Source organism: Salvelinus alpinus, chromosome 3 (genome assembly GCF_045679555.1).
Source record: "Salvelinus alpinus chromosome 3, SLU_Salpinus.1, whole genome shotgun sequence".
Classification (NCBI taxonomy): Eukaryota; Metazoa; Chordata; class Actinopteri; order Salmoniformes; family Salmonidae; genus Salvelinus; species Salvelinus alpinus.
In genome coordinates, this window is record NC_092088.1 from 82,800,779 (window position 1) to 82,820,748 (window position 19,970).

Genomic DNA, 19,970 nt, shown 5'->3' on the forward strand with positions numbered 1-19,970 from the left:
CTTCCTCCTCCTCCTCCTCCTCCTCCTTGTCATCCTCCTCCGCCTCCTTTTCCTCCTCCTCCTCCTCTTCCTCATCCTACTCCTTGTCATCCTCCTCATCCTCCTTCTCCTCTTCTTCTTCCTCCTAATCCTCCTCCTACTCCTCTTTCTCTTCCTCCTCCTCATTCTCTTCCTCCTCATCATCTTCCTCCTACTCCTCCTCCTCTTCTTCCTAATCCTCCTCCTACTCTTCCTCCTCCTTTTCATCCTCCTCCTCTTCCTCCTCCTACTCCTTGTCATCCTCCTCATCCCCCTCCTCCTCCTTGTCATTCTTCTCCTCTTCTTCTTCCTCCTAATTCTCCTTCTACTCCTCCTTCTCTTCCTCCTCCTCTTCTGCCTCCTCCTCATCTTCCTCCTCATACTCCTCCTCCTCTTCTTCCTAATCCCCCTCCTACTTCATCTCCGCTTCCTCCTACTCCTAATCCTCCTCTTCCTCATCTTCCTCCGCCTCCTCCTTGTCATCCTTCTACCCCTCCTCTTCCTCCTCCACCTCCTCCTAAGCCTCCTCCTCCTGATCCTCTTCCTCCTCCTCATCCTCCTAAGCCTCCTCCTCCTTCTCCTCCTAATCCTCCTCCTCCTCCTACTCCTCCTCTTCTTCCTCCTACTCCTTGTCATCCTCCTAGTCCTTGTCATCCTCCTCCTCTTCCTCCCAATCCTCCTCCTTTTCCTTCTCCTCCTTTTCATCCTACTCCTGCTCATCCTCCTCCTAGTCCTCCTTTTCCTCCTCTTCCTCCTCCTCCTCCTCCCGTTCTCTCTCTCAATCTGTCGGTCTCTGGTGAGGTAGTGCAGTGGTGTTCAGTGATTAGCAGAGTAGGGAGAAAGGCTGAGTAAGGCTGTGAGGAGTTATTTCAGTCTGAGTTCAGAGAACCACAGTGGCTGTGCTGTGTGGGCTGGGGAGAGAGAGGTGCGAGGCCTTTGAGACATTACACTTCATGTGGGAAAAGCAGAGCATGTTTGGCTTCTCTGGTGCCTTCAGGGCTTGTGTAATCGCACACTTGGGGAGGCGGGATTGGCCGCCTAGCTTTCAGAGAGGACAGCGGCCAGCTCTGTGGGGAGTGCGGGGGGGGGGGCGTCCATCGTGTCCTGCGTTTACTTTGGCTGTCTCTCCAGAGACCTGAAACTGGATAACATCCTTCTGGATGCACAGGGCCACTGTAAGCTATATGTTTGCAACGTCTTGTGGGAAAGCAGGCGTGTTTGTCTTGGACCGGCCTGTTTCACTCTGTGATCAGTCTCACTGGTCCTTTGGTCACATTACCCAGCTCAGTGGTCCTAATGTTCGCATTACCCAGCCCAGCAGTCCTAATGGTCACATTACCCAGCCCAGTGGTCCTAATGGTCACATTACCCAGCCCAGCGGTCCTACTGGTCACATTACTCACCCCAGTGGTCCTAATGTTCGCATAACCCAACCCAGCAGTCCTACTGGTCACATTACCCAGCTCAGTGGTCCTAATGGGCACATTACCCAGCCCAGCGGTCCTAATGGTCACATTACCCAGCCCAGCGGTCCTAATGTTCGCATTACCCAGCCCAGCAGTCCTACTGGTCTGATTACCCAGCTCAGTGGTTCTAATGGTCACATTACCCAGCCCAGCGGTCCTAATGGTCACATTACCCAGCCCAGCGGTCCTACTGGTCACATCACCCAGCCCAGCAGTCCTACTGGTCACATTACCCAGCTCAGTGGTCCTAATGGTCACATTACCCAGCCCAGCAGTCCTACTGGTCACATTACCCAGCTCAGTGGTCCTAATGGTCACATTACCCAACCCAGCAGTCCTATTGGGCACATTACTCAGCCCAGTGGTCCCAATGGGCACATTCCCAGCCCAGCAGTCCAAATGGTCATATTACCCAGCCCAGCAGTCCTAATGGGCACATTTCCCAGCCCAGTGGTCCTACTGGTCACATTTCCCAGGCCAGCAGTCCTAATGGGCACATTACCCAGCCCAGCAGTCCTAATGGTCACATTACCTAGCCCAGCAGTCCTAATGGGCACATTTCCCAGCCCAGCAGTCCTAATGGTCACATTACCCAGCCCAGCAGTCCTAATGGGCACATTTCCCAGCCCAACAGTCCTAATGGTCACATTACCCAGCCCCCAACAGTCCTAATGGTCACATTACCCAGCCCAGCAGTCCTAATGGTCACATTACCCAGCCCAGCAGTCCTAATGGTCACATTACCCAGCCCAGCAGTCCTAATGGTCACATTTCCCAGCCCAGTGGTCCTAATGGTCATATTACCCAGCCCAGCGGTCCTACTGGTCACATTACCCAGCTCAGTGGTCCTACTGGTCACATTACCTAGACCCGTGGTCCTAATGGTCACATTACCCAGCCCAGCAGTCCTAATGGTCACATTTCCCAGCCCAGTGGTCCTAATGGTCATATTACCCAGCCCAGCGGTCCTACTGGTCACATTTCCCAGCTCAGTGGTCCTACTGGTCACATTACCCAGCCCAGCGGTCCTACTGGTCACATTACCCAGCTCAGTGGTCCTACTGGTCACATTTCCCAGCTCAGTGGTCCTACTGGTCACATTACCCAGCTCAGTGGTCCTACTGGTCACATTTCCCAGCTCAGTGGTCCTACTGGTCACATTACCCAGCTCAGTGGTCCTACTGGTCACATTACCTAGACCCGTGGTCCTAATGGTCACATTACCCAGCTCAGTGGTCCTACTGGTCACATTACCTAGACCCGTGGTCCTAATGGTCACATTACCCAGCTCAGCGGTCCTACTGGTCACATTACCCAGCTCAGTGGTCCTACTGGTCACATTACCCAGCCCAGCGGTCCTAATGGTCACATTACTCAGCCCAACGGTCCTAATGGTCACATTACCCAGCTCAGTGGTCCTAAAGGTCACATTACCCAGCTCAGTGGTCCTAAAGGTCACATTACCCAGTTCAGTGGTCCTAAAGGTCACATTACCCACCTCAGTGGTCCTAAAGGTCACATTACCCAGCTCAGTGGTCCTAAAGGTCACATTACCCAGCTCAGTGGTCCGAAAGATCACATTACCCAGCTCAGTGGTCCTAAAGGTCACATTACCCAGCCCAGCGGTTCTACTGGTCACATTACCCAGCCCAGCGGTCCTACTGGTCACATTACCCAGCCCAGTTGTCCTAATGGTCACATTACCCAGCCCCGCGGTTCTACTGGTCACATTACCCAGCCCAGCGGTTCTACTGGTCACATTACCCAGCTCAGTGGTCCTAATGGTCACATTACCCAGCCCAGCGGTTCTACTGGTCACATTACCCAGCCCAGCGGTTCTACTGGTCACATTACCCAGCTCAGTGGTCCTAATGGTCACATTACCCAGTTCAGTGGTCCTAATGGTCACATTGCACATTCCAGCTATCCTAATGGTCACATTACCCAGCTCAGTGGTCCTAATGGTCACATTTCCCAGCTCAGTGGTCCTACTGGTCATATTACCCAGCCCAGTGGTCCTACTGGTCACATTACCCAGTTCAGTGGTCCTAATGGTCACATTGCACATTCCAGCTATCCTAATGGTCACATTACCCAGCTCAGTGGTCCTAATGGTCACATTTCCCAGCTCAGTGGTCCTAATGGTCACATTACCCAGCTCAGTGGTCCTAATGGTCACATTTCCCAGCTCAGTGGTCCTAATGGTCACATTACCCAGCCCAGTGGTCCTAATGGTCACATTACCCAGCCCAGTGGTCCTAATGGTCACATTACCCAGCCCAGTGGTCCTAATGGTCACATTTCCCAGCTCAGTGGTCCTAATGGTCACATTTCCCAGCCCAGTGGTCCTAATGGTCACATTACCCAGCTCAGTGGTCCTAATGGTCACATTTCCCAGCTCAGTGGTCCTAATGGTCACATGTCCCAACCCAGTGGTCCTAATGGTCACATTTCCCAGCCCAGCAGTCCTAATGGTCACATTACCCAGCCCAGCAGTCCTAATGGTCACATTACCCAGCCCAGCAGTCCTAATGGTCACATTACCCAGCCCAACAGTCCTAATGGTCACATTACCCAGCTCAGTGGTACTAATGGTCACATTTCCCAGCCCAGCGGTCCTAATGGTCACATTTCCCAGCCCAGCGGTCCTAATGGTCACATTTCCCAGCCCAGCGGTCCTAATGGTCACATTACCCAGCTCAGTTGTCCCAATGGTCATATCTGACCTCTGGATTATTTTAACAATGACCACAGAGCAGACCTCTCTGCACCGCTTGACTGTCTCAACCCCTCACTCTTGCTCTTTCACCTCCATTTCTCTCTTCCTTGCATTTACTTCATGGCCTCATGTTCCCAAGGGGGCCAAGGGGAAAAAGTCAAGTCAGTTTAGTACATTTAATTTTCTTCCTCCTTTATTCATCGTCCTGTTTTCCTGTCCTATAGTTCATGACGAAGAGTCCAAACAAGCGTCTGGGCTGTGTGATCACCCAGGGCTTGGAGGAGGCCATCAAGGTTCATCCCTTCTTCAAGGAGATGGACTGGGTTCTGCTGGAGCAGAAGAGGGTCAAACCACCCTTCAAACCTCGCATTGTGAGTATCACCACACATAGCCCAGACCATGTAGGGTGAAGTTGCCTGTAGATGCTGATCTTGGTTCAGTTTAGCATTATCCACACGAATGGTCAAGGTTAGGATTGGGGAAGGGGAAACTGATCCTAGATCTGCACCTAGGGTACACTTCACCCCGGAGTGTGTCTGAGGTCTTAGGGAACATATCATGCTGTAGGTTTTAGGGCCCCTAATGTTCCACCCTCACCATTATTAACCCCTAATCTTCAACATCCTAAATATCACCAAAGCTTCATTCTTAATAGTGTGTTGGGAACTCTGGAACATAGTTTTATTTAACCTTCATATAACATGACCAGGAACAACTCCTGGGCTCTGGTATGGTTATGTGGTTAGGAACAACTCCTGGGCCCTGGCATTGTTATGTGGTTAGGAAAAACTCCTGGGCCCTGGCATTGTTACGTGGTTAGGAACAACTCCTGGGCTCTGGCATTGTTACGTGGTTAGGAACAACTCCTGGGCCCTGGCATTGTTACGTGGTTAGGAACAACTCCTGGGCCCTGGCATTGTTACGTGGTTAGGAACAACTCCTGGGCCCTGGCATTGTTACGTGGTTAGGAAAACCTCCTGGGCCCTGGCATTGTTACGTGGTTAGGAAAAACTCCTGGGCCCTGGCATTGTTACGTGGTTAGGACTTTGCTGATAGCTACTTTATTGAGGGAAAATGTACTTACTATGACTTAGAAACACTATATAACACAGGTATGTGGACACCTCTTCAAATTAGTGGATTCAGCTATATCAGTCACACCCGTCGCTGACAGGTCTATAAAATCGAGAACACATCCATGCAATCGCCATAGACAAACATTGGCAGTAGAATTGCCTTACTGGAGAGCTCAGTGACTTTCAATGTGGCACCGTCAAAGTATGTCACCTTTCCAGCAAGTCAGTTTGTCAAATGTCTGCCCTGCTAGCGCTGCTCTGGTCAACTGTAAGTGCTGTTATTGTGAAGTGGAAACGTCTAGGAGCAACAACGGCTCAGCCGCGAAGTGGTAGGCCACACAAGCTCACAGAACAAGACAGGCGAGTGCTGAAGCACGTAGCGGTGAAAAATCATCGGTCCTTGGTTGCAACACTCAGTACCAAGTTCCAAACTTCCTCTGGACGCAACGTCAGCACAAGAACTGTTCATCAGAAGCTTCATGAAATGAGTTTCCATTGCCGAGCAGCCGCACAAAGCCTAAGATCAGCATGCGCAATGCCAAGCGACGTCTGGAGTTGTGTAAAGCTCGCCGCCATTGGACTCTGCAGCAGTGGAAACACGTTTTCTGGAGTGATGAATCACACATCTGGGTTTAGCAGATGCCAGGAGAATACTAACTTTCCCAATGCATAGTGCAAACTGTGATGTTTGGTGGAGGAGGAATAATGGTCTGGGGCTGTTTTTCATGGTTCAGGTTAGGCCCCTTAGTTCCAGTGAAGGGAAATCTTAACGTTACAGCATACAATGACATTCTAGACGATTCTGTGCTTCCAACTTTGTGGCCACAGTTTGGGGAAGGCTCTTTATTGTTTCAGCATGACAATTCCCCCGTGCACAAAGCAAGGTCCATATAGAAATGGTTTATTGAGATCGGTGTTGAAGAACTTGACTGACCTTGACCTCAACCCCATCGAACACCTTTGGGATGAATTAGAATGCTGACTTAGGCCAGGCCTAATCGCCCAACATCAGTGCCCGCTGTTGTGGCCCAACATGCTGTTGTGGCTGAATGGAAGCAAGTCCCCGCAGCAAAGTATCAACATCTAGTGGAAAGCCTTCCCAGAAGAGTGGAGGCTGTTGTAGCAGCAAAGAGGGGACCAACTCCATATTAATGCCCATGAGTTTGTTATGAGATGTTCGACGAGCAGGTGTCCACATACTTTTGGTCATGTAGTGTATGTGGTTGTCCCATCTAACTATCTGAAGAATGCACTAACTGTAAGTCGCTCTGGATAAGAGTGTCTGCTGAATAACTCAAATGTAAATGTACTGTATAGCTAGAGACCTGCTGGGTATGGGGTACTATGAAATACCGAATGGAGTGTGAGGGGAAGGGTACATCCTGTTTCCATTCACACAGAGAGGGGACGATGAGCACCTCAACGAATCACACAACGTGATCACTCCATCCAAATCTATATGTTAATCAGCCTTGTTTTATCATCACTTTATCAAATAAGGAGGTCTAATTATTTGGCAGTCGTCATCCTGTACTATCTGACTCTCATGCGCCTTCCTTCCTTCCTTCCTTCCTTCCTTCCTTCCTTCCTTCCTTCCTTCCTTCCTTCCTTCCTTCCTTCCTTCCTTCCTTCCTTCCTTCCTTCCTTCCTTCCTTCCTTCCTTCCTTCCTTCCTTCCTTCCTTCCTTCCTTCCTTCCTTCCTTCCTGCTCCTGTAAAGAAAACCAAAAGGGACGTGAACAACTTTGACCAGGACTTCACCCGCGAGGAGCCTGTCCTCACCCCTGTAGAAGACGCCATTATTAAGCAGATCAACCAAGACGAGTTCAAGGGTTTCTCCTACTTTGGAGGGGAGGAGAATCTGTCCTAAGGCCTGCACACACACCAGACACACATACATGCCGGAACACTTGACATACACACACATTTGCGAACACACATACAAACATACATACATACATGCAAACCAATGTATTTTCTCCCATGCAGACATACAGAATTATAAAATACACACAGAGTAAATTATTACTTTCACACACTCATTTAAAACTCCGGCCATTAGGGCCTCAGATTAGTACCAAGTTCAAAACCTAAACCAGACCATCTACAGCGCTCTACCAGTATATCTGTCTGTATGTGTCTGTCCATCAGTGCATGTTTTCTGGTCCAGATCAGAGTGGTGGATCAAATCAAACTCCTTGTGGTGGAGGGTGGCCCTAGGATTAGCCCCCTGACACTGAATATAGCCTGGCCCTTGCCCCCCTGGCCCGGGCTGATAACAGTGATGAAAGCTCCTCACAGTCCAGCCCCAAATGGTCACAAGGCCCTTTCCAGTGGACTATGAAATGTACAGGGAATGTTTGTGTGACGGTGTCAACTTTTTGTGTATATAAGGATTTAAAGGTCAGGGGTTATGTGTGCTTTGGGCAGGGGTCTTGTTCGACATGGTCTCCTTACGATATGTCAGACTTTCAACTGTTTTGTCAACCATCCTAGTTCCTTAGTGAGTATATGATACTGAAATAATTATATTATTATCTGAATCTGTAATTTCTTAAGCTGTCCTGTAAGTCTCTCAATGTACTAGAATGTCCTCCTCCTCTGCCATGTTTAAACTGGATGTACTAGAATGTCCTCCTCCTCTGCCATGTTTAAACTGGATGTACTAGAATGTCCTCCTCCTCTGCCATGTTTAAACTGGATGTACTAGAATGTCCTCCTCCTCTGCCATGTTTAAACTGGATGTACTAGAATGTCCTCCTCCTCTGCCATGTTTAAACTGGATGTACTAGAATGTCCTCCTCCTCTGCCATGTTTAAACTGGATGTACTAGAATGTCTTCCTCCTCTGCCATGTTTAAACTGGATGTACTAGAATGTCCTCCTCCTCTGCCATGTTTAAATGCAAAAAAACGAATCCATAGAACCAATGATTGTATTTAAAAAAGCTAAAACCAATTGGTTCACAGTGTCAATAAGTTTCAAAGTTTCCTCAAGATCAGAATGACGGCAGAATTAGAACAAGTCCATGTACATTAAATGCCTGTTGTGTGTAGCTGCAGATCAGTTACGTATTGTAGATATGCCCACAGTGTTATGGTAGTCTAGCTTCATGTGTTCCAAATGAATGTCATGGGTTTCAATGTGAACGAATGTGCTTGTATGCATGAGTGATGGTGGGGATGCAACTGAATGTATTTTTTGTGTTTGTTTTTGTTTTTGTGTGTGTGTGTCAGTAAGTATACTGCACGTACGCTAGTTTGTGCGAGTCTGTTTGTGCGTGTGCGACATAGGCAGTGGGTTCATGAGAAGGGCCCTCTTGAAGCTTTAACATTTCATTGTGTCTGTTTTATTTCATTGTGTGTTTTATTTCATTTTGTGTTTTATTTGTCGTGATTTTACTGGATTGTCTTGTTGCTCAGTGTCTGAAATCCTGGATTTCCCTGCTATGCAACAAGACTCACAATCATGTGGGGGAAGGCATCACCAGTTGGCCGTGTCGTTCCCTCTGTACAGACCACCTTGTATATAGAAGCCTGTGGACTTCTTGGAGAAATAGAGGTATCATCTATTGCATGGTTATGCATTTGATGTTATTGTGTATTACTAGAATATGAAAAAGTGACAATGTCCATGTGCAATATTCTATGTCTGTCTGTCTGTTTTTGGTTTCCTTTGCTTTCTTGCCAGGTGTCTTCGCTGTTCTTCCTCCCACTGACTCTTTGCTGTTGTTCTGTATGGTTTTTACAGTGTATGCATGGCTGTTTTCCTTTGCCTGTCTTTAACCCCATTGATAGCCATGTCTATGTGCTTCCTTCAGAATGCTCCATCAAACCACCTCACCACCCCTCTCCTTGCCCTCTCCTTGCCCTCTCCTTGCCTTCTCCTTGCCCTCTCCTTGCCCTCTCCTTGCCCTCTCCTTGCCCTCTCCTTGCCCTCTCCTTGCCCTCTCCTTGCCCTCTCCTTGCCCTCTCCTTGCCTTCTCCTTGCCCTCTCCTTGCCCTCTCCTTGCCCTCTCCTTGCCTTCTCCTTGCCCTCTCCTTGCCTTCTCCTTGCCCTCTCCTTGCCTTCTCCTTGCCCTCTCCTTGCCCTCTCCTTGCCCTCTCTCAACTCTTTTGAAGAAAGGTCAACATTTCCTATAGCATACTTCTTTAAAAAGGTCAACATTTTCTATAGCATACTTCTTTAAAAAGGTCAACATTTCCTATAGCATATCTCTTTAAAAAGGTCAACATATCCTATAGCATATCTCTTTAAATAAGGTCAACATTTCCTGTAGCATATTAGAAAAGGTAAACATTTCCTGTAGCATATATCTTATAAAAGTCAACATTTCCTATAGCATATCTCTTTAAAAAAGGACAACATTTCCTGTAGCATATCTCTTTAGAAAGTCAACATTTTCTATAGCATATCTCTTTAAAAAAGGACAACATTTCCTGTAGCATATCTCTTTAGAAAGTCAACATTTCCTATAGCATATCTCTTTAAAAAAGGTCAACATTTCCTGTAGCAAATCTCGTTAGAAAGTAAACATTTCCTATAGCATATCTCTTTAAAAAAGGACAACATTTCCTGTAGCATATCTCTTTAGAAAGTCAACATTTTCTATAGCATATCTCTTTAAAAAAGGACAACATTTCCTGTAGCATATCTCTTTAGAAAGTCAACATTTCCTATAGCATATCTCTTTAAAAAAGGTCAACATTTCCTGTAGCAAATCTCGTTAGAAAGTAAACATTTCCTATAGCATATCTCTTTAAAAGAGGTCAACATTTCCTATAGCATATCTCTTTAGAACATTAATATTACCAAAGGTAGTAAATCTATTGGATTCATGAAGCTTATAGAAACCATCGACCTTCTTAATGCATTCAAGCCAAATAACTCTCTGGCCAAGATACTGCATGTGTTATTGTAAGCCTACACCAAATCAAGGTAAAGTCAAATCTACTGTCATATTCTGTCAGTAGAACACAAAAAGAACAATGTTGGTTTGTTATGATATTGCAAGTTGTACATTCCATTTTAGAGTAGAAACTAGAAAGTAACTTTCAAATGTTGGATTCATAACAGTAGGACTATTTGCAATTGAAGAGGTAGTGTAGTAGTGATAGTATGAATACTGTAGAAGTAGCAGTAGCAGTTGTTATTGTAGTAGTAGTAGTAGTTATTGTAGTATTATTAGTAGCATGTATAACAGTGCTAGCTCCACTAGTAGTAGCACTTATGGTATGGGGAGCAGGAGTAACTGTAGCAACAGTGGTTGTAACAGCGTTAATAGGTGACGGTATCATGGAATCAACTGTCAAAGCAATACTGATGCCCCTGCCCCACACACACACACCACTGCATGAAGGCCGCTCATACACCCAAAGCAACCACACCTTTGACACACCTGCACCTGTGTCAATGAATCACATGACCCCCTACATGAGAACAGTGTTAAAGAGAGGACATTTGTGTTTTGTTTTGTAAGATGGCAGACCCCCGTCCTACTCCGACCCATACGGACGGTGTCCCTAGAGGTCCAAAATGCTCCATGCCAAATCCTTAACTCCAACTTTCCATGGTCCTTCTTTTATTGTGTACTTTTTAAACTGTTTGTAAAAGGAAGAGAAAAACTCATAGGAAACCCATTTGTCTGTTGTAAAGTCAGTGAAGCAGATGAATGAGTACAATGTACATTGTTGAAGAAGTACCTCTGGCGGAGTATTATGTGTTTGTTACATACAGTAGAATAAAAGACACAGCAGTGGGTCACATGCATTATATTACTGTATGTACCTCTGTACATGTAGTGTTTCCTAATGGAGACTACGTCTGTAATAAAAGCATGCTCAATTAAGAATATCTATTGGAATGTCTTTTTAATCCAGGACTACACTGATTCTGGGTCTGGGAATCTGGACAATAGTATTGGATTTCTGGTTTCTGTATTGTGAAGCTTTCTATGTACAGTTTGTCACCTGACTGTTTTATTTTCAAGTCGTTTGGCATTCATTATTGTATGTCATTGTAAGCATTTTGCTGTGTGCCAAATTTATTCTAAAGGATGTGAATGTGTACTGTTGGTTTCTGGAACTTATTAAATATAATGATGTCAAAACAAATAGTGGATTTGCTTGTTTTAGGGCTCATTTCTGTTCAGTGATAATCAATATTTATGCAAAAGAGACCCTGGTCTCAAAATGGTCCCTGCTAAAATAAAGGTAAAACAGCTCTCTATGAAACACTGTTTACATTGTCAGATTGGGTTGAGTGTATATAGAGTACTGTCCAGTGTCCATAAGTGACCACTGTTTACATTGTCAGATTGGGTTGAGTGTATATAGAGTACTGTCCAGTGTCCATAAGTGACCACTGTTTACATTGTCAGATTGGGTTGAGTGTATATAGAGTACTGTCCAGTGTCCATAAGTGACCACTGTTTACATTGTCAGATTGGGTTGAGTGTATATAGAGTACTGTCCAGTGTCCATAAGTGACCACTGTTTACATTGTCAGATTGGGTTGAGTGTATATAGAGTACTGTCCAGTGTCCATAAGTGACCACTGTTTACATTGCCAGATTGGGTTGAGTGTATATAGAGTACTGTCCAGTGTCCATAAGTGACCACTGTTTACATTGTCAGATTGGGTTGAGTGTATATAGAGTACTGTCCAGTGTCCATAAGTGACCACTGTTTACATTGTCAGATTGGGTTGAGTGTATATAGAGTACTGTCCAGTGTCCATAAGTGACCACTGTTTACATTGCCAGATTGGGTTGAGTGTATATAGAGTACTGTCCAGTGTCCATAAGTGACCACTGTTTACATTGCCAGATTGGGTTGAGTGTATATAGAGTACTGTCCAGTGTCCATAAGTGACCACTGTTTACATTGCCAGATTGGGTTGAGTGTATATAGAGTACTGTCCAGTGTCCATAAGTGACCACTGTTTACATTGTCAGATTGGGTTGAGTGTATATAGAGTACTGTCCAGTGTCCATAAGTGACCACTGTTTACATTGCCAGATTGGGTTGAGTGTATATAGAGTACTGTCCAGTGTCCATAAGTGACCACTGTTTACATTGTCAGATTGGGTTGAGTGTATATAGAGTACTGTCCAGTGTCCATAAGTGACCACTGTTTACATTGTCAGATTGGGTTGAGTGTATATAGAGTACTGTCCAGTGTCCATAAGTGACCACTGTTTACATTGTCAGATTGGGTTGAGTGTATATAGAGTACTGTCCAGTGTCCATAAGTGACCACTGTTTACATTGTCAGATTGGGTTGAGTGTATATAGAGTACTGTCCAGTGTCCATAAGTGACCACTGTTTACATTGTCAGATTGGGTTGAGTGTATATAGAGTACTGTCCAGTGTCCATAAGTGACCACTGTTTACATTGCCAGATTGGGTTGAGTGTATATAGAGTACTGTCCAGTGTCCATAAGTGACCACTGTTTACATTGTCAGATTGGGTTGAGTGTATATAGAGTACTGTCCAGTGTCCATAAGTGACCACTGTTTACATTGTCAGATTGGGTTGAGTGTATATAGAGTACTGTCCAGTGTCCATAAGTGACCACTGTTTACATTGTCAGATTGGGTTGAGTGTATATAGAGTACTGTCCAGTGTCCATAAGTGACCACTGTTTACATTGCCAGATTGGGTTGAGTGTATATAGAGTACTGTCCAGTGTCCATAAGTGACCACTGTTTACATTGCCAGATTGGGTTGAGTGTATATAGAGTACTGTCCAGTGTCCATAAGTGACCACTGTTTACATTGCCAGATTGGGTTGAGTGTATATAGAGTACTGTCCAGTGTCCATAAGTGACCACTGTTTACATTGTCAGATTGGGTTGAGTGTATATAGAGTACTGTCCAGTGTCCATAAGTGACCACTGTTGGAATGTACTCTGAGATACGCACGGTTAAAACGATAACACGATGTGCCATTAATCATTGACTGATGTTGCCACATTTGGGTATACTTCCCTTTCAAAGCAAATGTTTCATTCCCCACTAGTGTCATGGAAACTGAATATTTAGACCAGGGATGGGCAACTTTGATGGGGGTGGGGGCCACAATAAAATGGAACACCTCATGAGAGGCCGCAGTGGTTCATGGGTCTGCGTACCCACATCCAAAGTTGTAAAGTTAATTTCATGCAATTCTACTCATTTTGCCATGGGGCGAAGAGAAATGTTGGCAGTTTTAATATGAAAAACTGATGATCAATGGGCCTCAGCCTGGTTGCTTACTACAAGTTTTGATAGCTGCCGCTAGACTAATTTACCAATCTAAAAATTGGCTAATTGAGTGACTGGTAATGCAAAACCAAATTTTGAAGTTGCACCTTGTGTATTCTATTATTCTAACTCTCAACAGTAAGTTCAGACTCCTTTACCAAACAGCACCTTCTATCTTTTGCTTTATCTTGGCCAGGTCGCAATTGTAAATGAGAACTTGTTCTCAACTTGCCTACCTGGTTAAATAAAGGTGAAATAAATAAAAAAAAATCTACATTGATCTACTGTTGTTATCCTAGCATCGCTTCCCTTCCTTCTTTTTTCTACAATATTCATCAAATATGTTTGAGAAGGATGGCAGTTTATATATTAGTTATTATGGGTCACAGTGACCCAACACATTTTCGTCATTTAGCAGACACTCTTATCCACATTAATTTATAGGGGTAATTAGGGTTGAGTTCCTTGCTCAAGGGCCTATCAACAGATGTATCAACATATTTTTCATTAGTCAGCTCAGTGATTAGAACTAATGACCTTTTGGTTACTGGCCCAACACTCTTAACCGATAGGCTACCTACCGCCCTCAATTCAGTGACCCTTCAGTTTACCTGTTTAATCCTTGAGGTGAATCATTTGAATCACAAAGCTGTTTAGACAGGCAGCCCAAATCTGATCTTTTCTTCACTCTTTGGTCTTTTGACCAATCAGATGCCTGTGCAGCCCATTAACAGCCTGAAGGAAGCTGAAACGTCACAGCAGCTGACTTTTTTATCAATACATTTCAGTCGATGGGAAAAGATGAGTGTCACAGGGTTGATGTTTTTCTTGTTTATCTCATGTCTGTCTCTCTCCCTCCCCCTCTTTCACCCCCTCCCCCTGATTTTTTAGTAGAACCATATTTAAAGACAGCAGAGACTAGTGTGAACTTTGAATGCCCCAACTGGCTGGCATGAATGACAGGCGTGTGTTTTTCTGTTTCCATCACCATACTAGCACATGAACAGGTAAAAGGATCGGAGGTTGACATACTTATCTGCACAATACAAGGCCAATAAGTTCATCACTGACATGTACCTACACAACAGAATGTACAGGGCAAGTCGACTCAAAGGTGTAGACCTACCAGTGACAGTATAAAACAGCGAAACACTCAGTGTAGGGGGTTGGGTTATATAAGGCGGTTCTACACAGCATTTTCACCAATCACTGTGGTCAGATTGACTGAGCGACTGTCATCGGTCCAGCTGAGGGTAAGAGAGAGAGTACGGTGGAACGGGGATAGAAGTTTGAGCAGACTAAGGAAACTTTGACAGCAGACCCGACATTATCCAACTTGTAATGTATTTGTAGGCTAAAGCCTGTGTATTGTACCTTTAGTTAATCGGTGAATAAATAGGCTGTACAATCCTTGGCAGTGTTCTGAGACTGTACAGCTGCCAACTGCTTCTGAAGGACAACTTGTTTATGAAATGGACTGTGCGTAAAGAGCAATTTCATTTTCTCAATTTTACTTTCAACATGTTTCACTGTGTGCGTCTTATGTTGCTTTAAAATTGTTGAGAAAGTGGACTGGAGTCGGGACTTTCGGGGAAATTCCATTTGTTACTAAACTTTGCAAAAGAAAACATGACTGCCGATAAGGACAAGAAAAGGTAATGTCGTTTTTTGAAATATTTCCTGTTTGGCTTATTTATTCTTATATTAATACATACTGTTAGAAAGTATAATGTAAAACCTACAATCAAGACGTTAAAGGGTAGGACTATTAAACTATTGCCCTCGCGATCTATGAGTGACATTTCGCAGAAAATTCGCAGAACGGACACCTGTTGCGCTATAATAAAAGCGCACTGTGCGTTACGTGGTAGCCTACAGGCACGCTACTTGACCATTTTGAAGCGCTGCTTGACCATTTTGAAGCGCTGCTTGACCATTTTGAAGCGCTGCTTGACCATTTTGAAGCGCTGCTGTCTAGTTCACTACAGTGCAAACGTAGTAGTCATAAACGGTGTCACGGTTTGTGGGGGTAATTTTAGATGTGGTGTAGCATTATCCATCTTCTGCAACTCTTTTTTTTTACATGAAATTAAATAGAAGAATATAATAGTAACCATCACCCATTTTTCATATTGCATTGACCATCATGGTGTAGATTCCATTATTTAAAGCCTGCATGATCAATTAGGCAAGGTCTAAAAATGCTGTTGATTGATTTAACATTAAAACATTTGTGTTTTTTATTTAAGGACCTCACTTTTTGTTTATATTGCAGGCTATTAGCCTATGTTGTATACATAATTGATCATGATAATGGTATTAAACATATGCTACTTGGTAAAAAAGATAAAACATGTCTTTTCACAATCACAAGAAAAATGTCAGTGCTGAAAAGATTTACCGAGGGTAAATGATCGGTTGTTCTGGCTGTGAAGTTAAATACACATTTATGCAAATTTCTTTGCATGCTGCACCTTTCTCCATCTTCAAATGAAACAGACACTGTTTCTGTGACCTCTTGTATTTTAGAGTGTGTTAAGTGTGTAGGGCTCATGAAGCTCATGAAGGGTTGGAAATGGCAACTGTTAAACAGACATATCACACATTATCTGCTTAACAGAACGTCTCAAATACTCAACCAATAATAAATATACAGTCTATACAGTCCTTCGAGTGGTGAACCGGTAAGCGGAGAGTTTCGTCATCTATACGAGGGTTTCAGAAGATTCATAGAAACACAGAACACCTGTAACCTTGACTTTAATCTCAGACCTCAGAGCAAAACTAAATATTAACCTTCGTGACCTCTTCATATGAAGAGAACGGACAAAAACATTCCTTGAACCACAAAGATTACCACACACTACTATATAGTGTGTATTGAGTGTTGCCTGATGGTGAGCCTGTAGTTCTGAGGTTTACAGTAGAGCCCTTCTCACAGCATACTGTACCTCAGCCTGTGGCACTGGAAACTGGATAATTGTTCACCAGCGTCAGTTTTCTCTGCCCACAGCTCAGTGTCTTCAAAAATATATTTAAAATCTTTGAATTCTTAACTCCTTGATATCTCGTCTGGCTCCCTAGTAGAAGACAGTGGATTTGTGTGTCCCTTAGTTTTGTAGTGTTATCTGTATTGGGTGCTCTTTCAGTAATATGGTTAGATGGAGACACCATAGCCCCCTGAGGAGAGCACTGTGAGAGTCTAGTGATGAGACGAGCGCCTCTCTGTCTGCTTTCTCAAACACACACTTATACAACACAGAGAAGGAGTTCCCGTTAGCCATAACTTATACAACACAGAGAAGGAGTTCCCGTTAGCCATAACTTATACAACACAGAGAAGGAGTTCCCGTTGGCCATAACTTATACAACACAGAGAAGGAGTTCCCGTTGGCCATAACTTATACAACACAGAGAAGGAGTTCCCGTTAGCCATAACTTATACAACACAGAGAAGGAGTTCCCGTTAGCCATAACTTATACAACACAGAGAAGGAGTTCCCGTTAGCCATAACTTATACAACACAGAGAAGGAGTTCCCGTTAGCCATAACTTATACAACACAGAGAAGGAGTTCCCGTTAGCCATAACTTATACAACACAGAGAAGGAGTTCCCGTTGGCCATAACTTATACAACACAGAGAAGGAGTTCCCGTTGGCCATAACTTATACAACACAGAGAAGGAGTTCCCGTTGGCCATAACTTATACAACACAGAGAAGGAGTTCCCGTTAGCCATAACTTATACAACACAGAGAAGGAGTTCCCATTAGCCATAACTTATACAACACAGGAGACATGGTGATCATCTTAGAGTATACTATAATTTTTTTAACCTTTATTTAACTAGGCAAGTCAGTTAAGAACAAATTCTTATTTACAATGATGGCCTAGGAACTGTGTGTGTGTGTGTGTGTGTGTGTTAAGCCTTGCCAGTTGTTGCAAGCTGAAATGTCTAGCCTTTATTGCACTGTCAATGGGGTGAATCATTGCTTCTGGCCTGGCTTGCACAGCAATGTTTATTTGAGCAGTGATATTGCATACTTAGTTTTATGGACCATGTGTTATTGTGAGAGGATCCACCACAGGATTGTTTGATGTGTTTATTTACTTACTGTTCTCATATGCCTGTACAATAACACTTTACAAGCAGCGTGACAAATGTACTGCAAGCATCCACTTTCTTCCCTCATTCATTTATCAAGCAAAAGATCTATCTATTCAAAATGTTTATTTTCATAGCTATCATTGTGTACTGTATTATAAAGCATTCTGGCTTTCTACACCAGCCACTTTGTGCTGGTCTGTTTTGGTTTGTGGCTTCTGTGAGGTTACGTCACCTTTATTATGGGGTGCTCTCTACTCTCGCACTCTCTGTGGCCTGTTCTGTGCTGGGTCCTCTAAAAGAGCCATTGGCCTGTTAGGGAGAAGAAAAGCCCTGATCTGGCCAGAGCCCCTGTCAACTCATCCATTCAGCCCACTGGCCTGTTAGGGAGAAGGAAAGCCCTGCTCTGGCCAGAGCCCCTGTCAACTCATCCATTCAGCCCACTGGCCTGTTAGGGAGAAGGAAAGCCCTGCTCTGGCCAGAGCCCCTGTCAACTCATCCATTCAGCCCACTGGCCTGTGGGGAGAAGGAAAGCCCTGCTCTGGCCAGAGCCCCTGTCAACTCATCCATTCAGCCCACTGGCCTGTGGGGAGAAGGAAAGCCCAGCTCTGGCCAGAGCCCCTGTCAACTCATCCATTCAGCCCACTGGCCTGTGGGGAGAAGGAAAGCCCTGCTCTGGCCAGAGCCCCTGTCAACTCATCCATTCAGCCCACTGGCCTGTTAGGGAGAAGGAAAGCCCTGCTCTGGCCAGAGCCCCTGTCAACTCATCCATTCAGCCCACTGGCCTGTGGGGAGAAGGAAAGCCCAGCTCTGGCCAGAGCCCCTGTCAACTCATCCATTCAGCCCACTGGCCTGTGGGGAGAAGGAAAGCCCAGCTCTGGCCAGAGCCCCTGTCAACTCATCCATTCAGCCCACTGGCCTGTGGGGAGAAGGAAAGCCCTGCTCTGGCCAGAGCCCCTGTCAACTCATCCATTCAGCCCACTGGCCTGTGGGGAAAGAGCTGGCACCATGCCCAACGTCTTGCCACAGCGCTATCCAAATATTACCCAAACACTGACTTACCCCGCTCAACATTTCTCCTTTAGGCCATGATTACAGGTTGCCATGGGATTTAGAGACATAAACCAAATTCACACTGAGAGACAGTAGGTGGTCCCACACCTCTGGAAGGTCTGTGGCTGTTTTACCTCGATAGTTCGTGGATCCTTTTCAGTGGAGCAAATGGGGAATTGTGGTGGTTTAGTTCCTTCCATGAGTGTGAGGGATAGGCAGTATTGAATATGACTTGACATTGAGTAGATGGCTGACTGGCGGTGAACAGAGAAACAAGAAGAGAGCTGAGAGAGGGCCAAGCAGTGTTATATATGATGTGCCAGGTAAGTACCCCTAGGGGACTCAGCACTCAAATGTTTTTTTATTTAACTAGGCAAGTCAGATAAGAACAAATTCTTATTTTCAATAACAGCCTATGAACAGTGTGTTAACTGCCTCGTTCAGGGGAAGAACAACATATTTTTACCTTGTTAGCTCAGGGATTTGATCTTGCAACCTTTCAGTTACTAGTCCAACGCTCTAACCACTAGGCTACCTGCTGCCCCAATGCCTAATTTTACACACTCATGCGCACGCACGCACGCACGCACGCACGCACGCACGCACGCACGCACGCACGCACGCACGCACGCACGCACGCACGCACGCACGCACGCACGCACGCACGCACGCACGCACGCACGCACGCACGCACGCACGCACGCACGCACGCACGCACGCACGCACGCACGCACACACACACACACACACACACACACACACACACAGCACACACACACGCACACACACACACACACACACACACACACACACACGCACACACACACACACACACACACACACACACACACAAAAGTTCAGGCAAAGTACAGGCCTTATACTCTTCCAGATAATGAGTCACTTCCCTGAGTAAGGTCACAGTTTAGTTTCTCTCTCGCAGTCATTTGGGTGGCAGGTAGACTAGCAGCTAAGAGCATTGGGCCAGTAACCAAAAGGTTGCTGGATTGAATCCCCGAGCCGACTTGTTGAAAAATATGTTGATGTGCCCTTGAGCAAGGAAATTAATCCTAATTGCTCTTTTAAGTCACTCTAGATGAGAACATTTGCTAAATGGCTGAAATGTCAAATTTGCTGGAGCTTTAAATGGCATGCTAGTAGTACAAAAACTGCCTTTGTGTAAGACCACTGTGTGAGGTTTTGAGGGTTTTAAAGAGACAGAGAGGGAAACAGTCTTTCCCACCTGTATGATGTCTTAAAACTGAAGTATGTCGTTTATTGTGACAAGTT

General features: G+C 45.1%; 2 protein-coding genes across 3 annotated transcripts in view; both read left to right on the plus strand.

Moving 5' to 3' along the window:
* Window positions 1–11,389, plus strand: part of LOC139571451 (protein kinase C epsilon type) — a 269,011-nt gene extending 257,622 nt beyond the window's left edge. The window contains exons 14-15 of the mRNA XM_071394337.1: window positions 4,428–4,574; window positions 6,998–11,389. Coding sequence (XP_071250438.1) covers window positions 4,428–4,574; window positions 6,998–7,147 — 297 coding nt within the window. The 3' untranslated portion in view covers window positions 7,148–11,389. The remainder of the gene's footprint in view (window positions 1–4,427; window positions 4,575–6,997) is intronic.
* A 3,354-nt stretch (window positions 11,390–14,743) lies between these two features.
* Window positions 14,744–19,970, plus strand: part of LOC139571453 (endothelial PAS domain-containing protein 1-like) — a 118,767-nt gene continuing 113,540 nt past the window's right edge. Inside the window, exon 1 of one of the 2 annotated variants that reach the window (XM_071394339.1) lies at window positions 14,744–15,179. In XM_071394339.1, coding sequence (XP_071250440.1) covers window positions 15,154–15,179 — 26 coding nt within the window. In that variant the 5' untranslated portion in view covers window positions 14,744–15,153. The remainder of the gene's footprint in view (window positions 15,180–19,970) is intronic. The other variant, XM_071394340.1, reaches the window with a different exon arrangement.